General features: G+C 36.9%; 1 protein-coding gene across 2 annotated transcripts in view; it reads left to right on the top strand.

The window, feature by feature from the left end:
• The window catches only part of LOC149137956 (uncharacterized), a 151795-nt gene that overhangs the window by 117304 nt on the left and 22369 nt on the right, over positions 1-12122 (top strand). The window contains exons 5-8 of one of the 2 annotated variants that reach the window (XM_089340229.1): positions 129-400; positions 682-909; positions 1521-1748; positions 11412-11432. In XM_089340229.1, the coding sequence (XP_089196355.1) occupies positions 129-400; positions 682-909; positions 1521-1748; positions 11412-11432 (749 nt within the window). The remainder of the gene's footprint in view (positions 1-128; positions 401-681; positions 910-1520; positions 1749-11411; positions 11433-12122) is intronic. The other variant, XM_089340181.1, reaches the window with a different exon arrangement.

Here is a 12122-nt window from a genome sequence, read left to right as displayed (position 1 = left end):
AGTGATAATGTGGCTGGCTGGTTTCTTGAAGTTAATGTTTTGTATCATGCTAGCATGGAAAGTGGACGTTAAACGACGACGATGATGATGATGATAATGTACATATGTTGATATCTGTTTCTTTTCAGGAACCACATCATCCAACCCACCCCGTCTTAATCCACAACAGGAACCATCTGTGACACCCAGAACTAATGTTGCATTGACTAAGAATCCTAGCATTGAAAGAAACCAGATGATTGATCCAGTTTCTAATGCATCTGACACTGCATCATCAAACGCATCCCATCCCGGTTCACAACAGGAACCCTCTTCTGTGGCACCCAGAACTAATGTGACGTCTGGAGAATATGGTGGCATCAAAATAAACCTAATGAGTGATTCAATCACTAATGCATCTGTGAGTAAATAGATTCATGTAACTTATTTATATTTACTTGTTATTTCATTTCCAAATAAGGAATCATTAGAGTTAATTAAAACATTTTCTCAATCAAACTCAGAGATTCTATTTCCTTCACATCTGATATCTTGAGTATATCCTTTGTTAACTTTAACAACCTCAAACTTCCTACAGCCATTCTGTAGAGCCTTTCTTAACAACAATATCAACTGCAACAATGTATCCATCTTCTCTCCATGGAATGTTCCTTACTTGTTTACCATAAATTACTTTTGTAGGTTGATGTCATCGTTAACAGCAGCAATGAACGGCTCCACCTTGACAAGGGTTCTATCTCCAAAGTTATTCTCAATGCTGCTGGTCCCTGGATACAAACTGAATGTACCCAGAAATATCCTCGAGGTATTTCTACATCTGAAATAGCCATCACTGAAGGCTATAAACTCAAATGTAATAAAGTATTTCATCTGACATTACCCCCCTGGGATGAAAATTCCTCTGATTTAGTAAGTATCAATCATATGATATTGATTTATTGAAACGGTTAATAATTGAAGAGAACCTTATGCATGTTGTGTGAGAATCCTAAAGCAAATGACAGCATCCTGTTTAATATTTGTTATTCCAAGTTATCATTGGAAGGAAGCAGAAGATATCGATGAACAGAAAATCTTTTATATATAAATAGAATGAAAAAAGCCTCAAGGCCTAACAACAGTTCTATGACTGATAAAGAAGACTATATTAAAACATATTTCTGTGTTTTACTGTCTGTATTGGTGTGTTTTCTCTCTCATGGCACTGGCACTAGAGAGGTTGCCATGTCCTCCCCAACACTAAAGACTCCTCTTGGGTCTGCATTGTCTCTCTTCATTCACCAACCATTTTACACGGAGGATTGAGTCTGTTTTATTGTAGCAGCATCATGAGTGAGGTTGCCTTGTCCCTTGCAGGACTAAAGAGTGATAGGAATAACAGATGTGTTTAGAAGTGGTAGGAGTGAGAGGAGTTGTGAGAGGAGAATATATTTATTGCTTTTTATTTTTTCCCGTAAGAAGAATTTGGAAATAGTTTAATAAAATGTTCATTATCAATTACTAAACAATTATTTTTTTAGATTCTGGCAAACTTGACTCAAATGATTACCATTTGTCTGAAAACTGCTGAGAGAATGGGAGCAAAAAGCCTTGCATTTCCTATATTAGGGGCCGGGGTATTGAAGTACCCCATTGAAATTCTACCCAGAACAATGTATGAAGCAGTGATAAACTACTCAGATCAAAATTCAAGCCTGATCAAAGATGTTTACTTCGTGGTTTATCCTAAAGACATGGAAATTCTGAAGGTTGGTGGATGTATTTGTTGTTTGTTGTTTTATGTTGATATTCTTGGAATTTACCAAAAAATTATATTCTGCCATAAACAAAGGAAATAGAAATGATCCTCATTTACAGCCCTTGTTCCATATTGGAATGGGTGCAACAGTTTGACTGGCTCCAAAGAGCCACAAGACTATCTGCTTTGGCATGGTTTCTATGGCTGGATGCCATTCCTAATGCCAACCACTTCACAGCATGTCCTGGGTACCTTTCTTTCATGCTACCTTTAATACTAAGGTTGGCATGCTGTTCATTATATCTTGTTGTGATTTATCCTTTCATTTTACCATTTCCCATCACCAAATTCTTGCTTCTGAAATATTCCATTGCAACATTTGAAGCTAACAATGTTTTGCTTGTTGTTGTTTTATTTATTGTTTGACTCTGAGTCAGTTCTGATTCAGCAGACTGAAGGTTAAAGATGCTTGGATGTCTTTTCTTCTCTTCTTTTCTTTCCTTTCCAATCCTCCTTCTCCTCCTCCTCTAAGCTGCCACAACCAAGATCCATTTCACAATGCCACACCAATAACCTCTGTCCCCCTTCCCCCTTTCTCTCCGTTTCTTGTTCTGTGACGCTTGCAATGACATCAATTGTAATTAGGTGGAACTTTCTCCCTATCCAAGTATGGAAATCTCCAAAATCTAACATCTGATATGGTCAATGGTTCAGTAAAAAAGCCTTGGTCAGCAAACCCTATACTTTATTGAGCATCAAAAGCCAAGATGGGTGGAATATGTCCACAAATTTCCTCTTTGGTCCAGTGCCCTTTAAAAAACCTGGTGACTTTACCATCAACGTGATGTTGCAGCCCTTTACACTTGGCCCTGACAAGCTTTGTTCACTTTGAAATATTCAATTCCCAGATGTCCTGAAGCTTGTTTCAAGCAATCCAAGTTGTTTCCATTGTGTATGAAGAAGTCCCAAATAAAGACCCAAATTACCTGAGAGACCCAAGGTACATTCTCTGGCTAAGACTGTCCACCTTTACTCACAAAACACTATAAGGCAGCATTGTATAATGTAAAGGAGATTTGGTTGTTACTTTTAGCAGGTCAAGTGACCACTTAAAGGCCTCTTTCTTTGGTTCTTCTTGCAAGTGTTCTTCATTCCCATGCAGTCATTCATTAGTGTGGGGTAATATTTATCCCTGTTTAAACAAGGATGTTCCATTAGAACCAACTTTACTGCAGTAATTTCCATGAGAGATACCTTCACATTGGCATTTTGGAATGCCCTCTTCATATCAGTAGCAAAAAGATAAATCTTCAGCACTGAAGCCACCAGTTCACATGATTTCAACCTTGTTTGGTCTTGTCGATGATGGACACTTGACCGCTACAGACAGCAGTAATACATCTCCCCTCCAGTGATATATAGATTGACACTCCCTAGTGCGCATATGTCCATCATTGCCAAGGCCAAACAAGGTGGATATTACGTGATCTGTTGGCAACAAGAGGACTTTCTCTCAAAGTGAAAAGGAGATTGCATGACTAGATTTTGACATCGATTTATAAGTCTACCCTTGACAGAGCCAGATACATTCCAAAGTCAGTCGTTCTGATGGTTTACTGTGTGTTCGCTGTCAAGTTTCTTTTCATCAGTGAACACCAGGCTGGGAAGCTTGTCTTTAGCAATCTGATGCAAGATAAGATGGCTGCTTTCCAGTCACATGACCTTATAAACTTGCATACGCTCATAATGGTGGATCATCTTATAGCACTTGATACACTGATTTCCAACTTATTTTTGCTGTAGCAGTCAATTTTCTAATGCATCAACTAAGACTCCACCATATATTTTCCATGGTGCTTTTGATAAGCTGAGAGGTCTTCAGAATTCTTGTTCACTCACGTCTAGGTCAGTCAGTGGTGGAACCAGTCTCTTGAAATTTCTCAACAATTTTCCAGACTCTCATTTGCTTAATTTTAAGCTTTTTTTTTTTTTACTATAGATGTATTACCTTACTCCTTTTGTGGAAGGTTATGATTGTATTTTGATTTATAAATAACCAAATTAACAATGGTGGGGGATGTTCTGAAAAAATAGTGGGATGGAGGAAACTCAGAGAATTTTTATCTCTGTTGGCAACAAAAGGACTCTCTCTCTCTCTCAAAGTGAAAGGTAGACTGTATGATGCTTGTGTATGAACAGTGAGATCTGGGCTCTTAGTGCAGAAAATGTGCACAGAGTAGAGAGGAACGAAAGTAGTATGCTCTGTTGGATGTGCAACATCATTGTGCATGTATGAGAAAAGTGCAAATGTGCTGAGAGAAATGTTGTGCATAAAGGGAGTGAGAAGCAGCGTGCAAGAGAGAAGACTGTGTTGGTTTGGACACGTGATTCATATGAATGGGGACAGTTGTATAAAGAAGGGCTGATCACTGAAAGTGGATGGTACCCATGGAAGAGGGAGACCGAGGAAGACATGGAATGAAATGGTGAGGACCAATCTCAGGATGTTGGGCCTTGTGGAGGAAATGACAATGGACAGAAATGTCTGGTGATATGAGGTTCTTGAGATGACCCACCCAATTCAGAGAAACTGAGTTCCAGAAACACTATGGCTTCCACCCCCACCCCACCCCAACAATCCAAACTACATCTCTTCTCTTCCTAATATTTCCTCATTCTCATTCACTATTCTTATGCTTATATCTCTTGCCCTCCAATCTTGTCCTCACTACCCTGCTCACTGTGCCACTGCTATCTCGTTGACCACCCCCACCCCACCCCACCCCCTCTTTATGCCAAGGTTTTACCAGTCACTGCATTTCCCACACCCACATTCCTTGCATTCATGCGAAGTGTCTACTCCCTACTCATGGTCCTTGCCATTACTTAAATACCAGGCAAATACATACAAATATATGAAGAAATATGTTAACTTTTGTTTTATAAACTCAAAAAACCCTGAAGACATTCTGCCCCATATAGTTGAAAATGATAACCAATTCCTAACATTTGACTCAATCCAAATGTTTTGAATTCTGAATTAACAAGGGGACAGAATTGAAACATATATGCAGTTTTTTAGCTTTTCCTTTTTGCATTTTACATTATGTTTGTATTCAAATTTTCACCTTTAACTATGATACAAATAAATTAATTATATATGCACAGTTCTCCATTTTCTTGCCTTATATATATATATATATATATAGCAATAAGAAAATGGAGGAGAATATGAGGTACTCCTCAACTTGCAGACTCTCTACTCTGTTGATTAATCTGCTTATTTTATAACCAAAATGACAATAAAGACAATATACAGACACTTATGAGATACCATGTCATATCAACAATTAAGATTTCAAATTTAAAGGACATCTAGCAATCGGAGAAGGGACAAAATCTTACAGCTGTTTTGGCCTAGCGTTGGCATTCCCTATTCTATCGCTATAGCTCCAGTACACTGGAGTAATTAGTAGATGAAAATGATGCAATGGGGGGTACATGCATGATTCACTAGGCCTCTTCAGAGATTTACAGAATTCAGTTCATGAATTTTGCAAAATTCAAATACAAATATTAAAAAAAAAATAAAAAAAATAAAAAAAATATAAAGGCATATAAAAAACATAAAAAGCATAAAAAAAACCATATAAAGAGTCATAAAAACTCATATATACATGCATATGCATGTATACATTACCATATACAGATATACATGGATACAAAAACATAAACACATGATTACCTATATGTGTGTTCAGATGCACATACACAGATGGCTGTACATGCATACCAAAATAATCAACAGTCACTGTTACCATATGCGAGGGGGACAGACACATATATATATCCCCCCACACATACATACATACACATATGCACATATGTATATATAAATACTCCCATACATACATAATCCCTGGTATAAATGTTTTTCGTTGCGTTTGGAAAGGAGGACCGGTGTAACGGTTCTTATCACTGTAATTTCATCACAATATTGAAACATATGTATATATATTTGTCTGTTTATATGCTAAATCTGTGGGGTATGTGTATGTCAGTTCTGTATGTGGTGGCGGGGTCTATGCAGAAATTATTTCTTGAGGAATTGTTGAGATAATAATATGCAAACTTTTAAAATTGTGATGAGGTACTCCGTTATTTTTTCGTTTATGGAGAGGATAGGGTCCTGCTAGTAGTTGGTATTTAGAATCCTGCTGGTATTTGGGGAGGGGTAATTTTTGCTGTTAAGTCCTCTCACCTAATTGGACATCTGTTGTTTTAAACTATCTAGGCTTAGCTACGAATGGATAGCCACTAACCGGTCAAAAGGGTTAGGCGTGAATATATATATATATATATATATATATATATATATATATATATATACATACATCCACACACATGCATGCGTTATATATTTATACACATGCACACATATGTACACACATACACATACATACCTACATGCCGGTATATACTTATATAGATGGAGTGTATATACAAATACAAAGATTAAATAAGTTGTTGAATAGATTATTAAGAAGTTTATATGCGGATACAAATAAATAAATATTCGTATGTATGTATACACACATACACGACCACGCTATAATAAGAGGTAAAGTAACAAAACAAAGCAATAATATATTAATATTATAAGACTGTTCGTATTCCACTTCACAGTATGTTGGCATTAAAGGCTAAGATTACATCTATAATACAGTCACAGATTGCTTATTAAGATTCCTACATATATAACATATAGCTATATGTTATCAAATTGTAGTTATTTTTGGTAAAAATACGATCAAAAGTTATTGTACACAACTCATTGTCTTTGGATAGCTATTATCCCTTAGTGAGTTGGATCCTCAATCCCTAACCCTCTTGGATTATATATATATATATATTTATATATATATCTGTCTATCTATCTGTCTATGTATGTATGCCTGTATGTATGTATCTATCTCTCTCTCTCTCTCTCTCTATATATATATATATATATATATATACAGGGTCCCCCACTCCTTTATCTGGTGGTTAATCAGGAAACTAGGGAAAGATGAATGGTTAGTGAGGGCTGTGCAAGCCATGTACAGAGATGCTGTCAGTAAGGTGAGGGTTGGCAATGAGTACAGTGAAGAATTCCGGGTAGAGGTAGGGGTCCACAAAGGTTCTGTCCTCAGCCTCTTCCTATTTATCATAGTCCTCCAGGCGATCACAGAGGAATTCAAGACAGGATGCCCCTGGGAGCTCCTCTATGCTGATGACCTTGCACTAATTGCTGAGTCACTATCAGAACTAGAGAAGTTTCAGGTGTGGAAGCAAGGACTAGAATCGAAGGGCCTTAGAATCAACCTAGCTAAAACCAAAGTCCTAATAAGTAGGAAGGTAGAAAAATCACAAATACCTTCAGGTAGATGGCCCTGCTCAATCTTTAGAAAAGGTATAGGTAGAAACTCTATAAGATATACCCAGTGTAAGCTATGGACACATAAGAGGTGCAGCAATATCAAAGGAAGGTTAACTAGGAAGTTAGTTTTTGTGTGTGGCAGATGTTCAGGTGCAATAAACACTGAAAATATGCAGAAAACAACTTCTGTCACATTCAAGGGAGAAACAATAGAGGTAGTTGATAGCTTCCGCTATCTGGGTGACCAAGTTAGTAGTGGGGGAGGGTGCGCTGAAAGTGTAGCTGCTAGAATAAGAATAGCCTGGGCAAAGTTCAGAGAGCTCCTACCTCTGCTGTCGACAAAGGGCCTCTCTCTCAGAGTAAAAGGCAGACTGTATGACGCGTGTGTAGGAACAGCCATGCTACATGGCAGTGAGACATGGGCCGTGACTGCTGAGGACATGCATAAGCTTGCAAGGAATGAAGCCAGTATGCTCCGATGGATGTGTAATGTCAGTGTGCATACTCAACAGAGTGTAAGTACCTTGAGAGAAAAGTTGAACTTACAAAGCATCAGTTGTGGTGTGCAAGAGAGACGATTGCGCTGGTATGGTCATGTAGCGAGAATGGATGAGGATAGCTGTGTGAAAAAGTGCCATACCCTAGCAGTTGAGGGAACCTGTGGAATAGGTAGGCCCAGGAAGACCTGGGATGAGGTGGTGAGGCACGACCTTAAAACATTGGGCCTCACCAAGGCAATGACTTCTGACCGAGACCTTTGGAAATATGCTGTGCGTGAGAAGACTCGGCAAGCCAAGTAAGAACAAAATCCAAGGTCTCTGCCTGGGATGTAGCCAGCGCACTTACGCGTGACATTCCTTCATTGGACACTAAACTCCACTTGCGAAGACCTGTTGAGGCAAGTGAAATCGAAATCGAATTTGATGACTGGCACCCATGCCAATGTCGTCTCCTTCATTGGACACTATACTTGGCTTGTGAAGACCTGTTGGGGCAAGCGAAAGTGAAATTGTGATGGCACCAGTACCAGTAAATCACTAAAAGCACCCTCTGAGCATGATAGTTGCCAGAGCAGCTGTCTGGCTTCTGTGCCAGTGGCACATAAATAGCATCATTTGAGCGTGATTGTTACCAACGTCGCCCTCCTGGCACTTGTACTGGTGGCACGTGAAAAGACATTCGAATCAAGATCGTTGTCAGTGCCGCTGGACTAGCTCTTGTGTGGGTGGCACGTAAAATACACCATTTCGAGCGTATCCGTTGCCAGTACCGCTGGACTGGCCTCCGTGCTGGTAGCACGTAAAAGCACCCACTACACTCTCAGAGTAGTTGGCGTTAGGAAGGGCATCCAGCTGTAGAAACTCTGCCAAATCAGATGGGAGCCTGGTGTAGCCACCTGGTTCACCAGTCCCCAGTCAAATCGTCCAACCCATCTAGCATGGAAAGCAGACGTTAAACAATGATGATGATGATATGTATGAATGTATATATATATATATATATATATATATAAAACTTACTATATACTCATATATTGTTTTTATATATATATATATATATAGCGTGATGTGCTGCTTGACTGGTCCCCCCTCTCTCTCTCTCTTTATATATATATATATATATATATATATATATATATATATATATGATGATGATGATGATCTTTTCTCCCGCCATGCCTCTGTCTACCCCTCCATGCTCTCTCTCTCTCTCTCTCTCTCTCTTTCTCTCTCTCTCGTAGATTTTCTTTAAGGTCTTCAGGTTCTGGCTATATATAAATGAGAAATCCATTCTAAATTATCTCAATCTCTTCTCCGCTGACATACTACGACGAAGTCTCCAAGATGCAGATAAGATAGAGATTTTTATTTATTTACGGCCTCAAACATCTCATACCTTCGCGCTTTAGTCTGCCCTCTATTATTTATCTTGTTTCTCTCCATGAAATTCACTTGAATTCAGTTTTTGTCTTAAATTCATACTTATTCATTTTCTAAGCTTCCTAAATTCATGCTACGTTATATTCTATTCACCTAGAATTCATTGCTCTTATAAAAATTACGATTTATGCATTGTTGTCTCTCAAATATTTAAAATCTACAATTAAGAGCCCTATCTACTCGCTGACGGTACCTACCCACCCCTACCCATTTTCCTTTATTCAAAATTTCTTATCGCTCCTTAAAATTATGGCTTTTAAGTGTTGATTTCTCAGCCCAAGAATTACAGCGTGATGTGCTGCTTGACTGCCCCCCCCCTCTCTCTCTCTTTATATATATATATATATATCATAAATATATATATATATATATATATATATATATATCATAAATATTAATGTAAATTAGGAATATTGTTTTTAGTTTCTAGATAAAGTAATCTTATTGAAGTATTGTTTAAGTTAACTAATGGATACTTTTGTTTTTCAACACATTACATGCACATGCAAACAGATGCATTAACTAATTTGCATATACCTATATACAAGTAACAGTTTTTAAATACATTGGTTGCTGAAATGTACTTTTCTGAGTCTAACAAGGGTCAAACAACACACTGGAATGTAGCTCCTTTCTATCAAATTCTTCTCCTGATGAAATGACCAATTAATGATATTCAACATGAAAGTTTAATTTAATTTAATTTAATTTAATTTCTTAAATTGAATTGGTGGGGCATGGAAACAATTGTAGGTGCAATTGGTTTGATATTGTTTGAAAATGAAAATGTTCTAATAAATTAATGCCTATATATCAATTTCTCCATTTTCTTTTTGTCATACAAGAATGGTAATACACACACACACACACACACACTTACACGCACACACATAATTGTGTTTGTGTGTGTGTGTGCGTGTGTGTGTGCGCGTGTGTGTGTATGTAAGTGTACACACTCCCCCACACACACTCATACATACAACATATATCGGCAAAGAAAGAGAAATCATATTTTCATAGTGTCTGTTTCTTTTTGGCCTGTTGAGATTTTATCTGAGACTGTATTTAAGAGATACAAATAATACACTTGTTAAGCAGAGTCTGTTTGATCTCTATTAATCCATTTAAATTCCTATTAACTCTACTTTCTTTGATGTACTTAGTGCAAAATGTTTCTTTGGTTTTTCCACTAGCACGTTGCCTTTCTGCTAGCCATTTAGACATTGGTATTCAATGAAAATAAGTATATATATATATATATATATATATATATATATATATATATATATATATAGAGAGAGAGAGAGAGAGAGAGAGAGAGAAGAGTAAATGTGCAAATTACAACAATGTGTCCAAGCAGCAAAGTACTACGAAGCTTGTCAGATTCAAAACTATAACGAGTGTTTGTTACAATTTTTGGTCTGTAAATATTTACTCCTTGTAATGATGGCTAAATGTACACTTGAGTATAGAAATGGAGATTAATTTGCTAAAGAGCCATAAAGAACTATGAATTGGGCTATCTAGATCAGTTCTTTAGAAGTGAGAGAGAAAAGGCAAAGTCTCAAATGTGTCAGCTGTTTTGTTTAACAATCCTTTCATATGTCTAATCTGTGGATTTAAGTTGGTTAGATTAAAGTGTTATAAGAGGCATAGATATACAGTCTAAAAGAAAAATGTTGTTGGACCCTCATATGTTGAATCCAACAAGAAAATATGCATGCACATACAAACACAGACATATGTATATACATTTATATATAAGTATACGTACATATACATATGTGTGTGTAAACATCCTGATAAAAGATCTCATAATGTTTTTAAAAAAAATAAATTTCAAAAAACAAAATCACCTTTACACTTCAAAACTGTGTTAAGTAATTCTGATAGACTTTCAAATATACATATTTATCATCATCAACATTTAACATCCATTTTCCATGCTGGCATGGGTTGGATGTCTTGACAGGAACTGGCAAGGCTAGGGGGCTGCACTAAGTTCCATAGTTTGTTTTTGCTTGGTTTCTGCAGCTGAATGCCTTTCCTAATGCCAACCACTTTACAGAATGTATTGGGAGATTTTTACATGGCATTAATTATCACCAGTGCTTTTTATGTGCCACCTTGGTTTTAGGATCCCACTTTTGTTGTAGTGGGGGAGTCTTCTTGAGCACAGAGCAATGTGCCACATATCTTGGTCATCTATCATCTCCTTTGTAAGGCTCAGCATTTGAAATCACCATTATCATCATTTAACGTCGATTTTCCATGTAAGCATATATATATATGCATATGTATAGAAAGGATTAAGAAGAGAGAAATATATTTTACAGTTTAAATTGGAAAGTTGCTACCAATGCTAAATTTCACTAGAACCCAAAAATCCTGCACTTTCTGTCCTGTAGAGACACACGATGTTCTGCATGCTAAATAACTCCTTCTAAACAGACACTCTGCAGGACCTCATGCAGCCATAATTTCTTCAAAACTTTTAAGCCTATCTGAAACCTTACCAATAACAAGGACAACCCCACCAAAATGATCACCACAACCTTTCCATCTTTAAACATCCTTAGTTTCCCCATTATTGATTCCCACACAGCCCCCTTCTAATCTAATTCTTGCTCATTATATTTTCCTCTGCTTTTGTCCCATCCCTAGTCTTGCACATACTATCTATTTTATAACTTGTTCACAAACTACCATGTTTTGAACCTCTTCAAATCCTCGCAGTTATTGATGATACACTTATACCCACTGATCACCACTTATTCAACTTCAGTGTCTTTCTTTCTTTCTCCCCTCTTATATTCTTATTCCACTACATTTTTATTTCACTCATTATTTATGTGATAGATTACTTTTTAGTATTCTAACATTATATCAGTATATCATTATATAACGTTTGAATCTCACTACATTCTGTATTTCACAATGTATAATTTGTTGTTAATTTATTATTTCAGTTTATAACTTCCATTAGCAATTTTTCTTTTATATCTACATCTCCATTAATTTTCCT

The sequence above is a fragment of the Octopus bimaculoides genome, chromosome 1, assembly GCF_046866305.1.
Source record: "Octopus bimaculoides isolate indiv1 chromosome 1, ASM4686630v1, whole genome shotgun sequence".
NCBI classification, from domain to species: Eukaryota; Metazoa; Mollusca; class Cephalopoda; order Octopoda; family Octopodidae; genus Octopus; species Octopus bimaculoides.
Note: the sequence above shows the minus strand (reverse complement) of the source record. Positions and strands in the feature narration are given on the sequence as shown.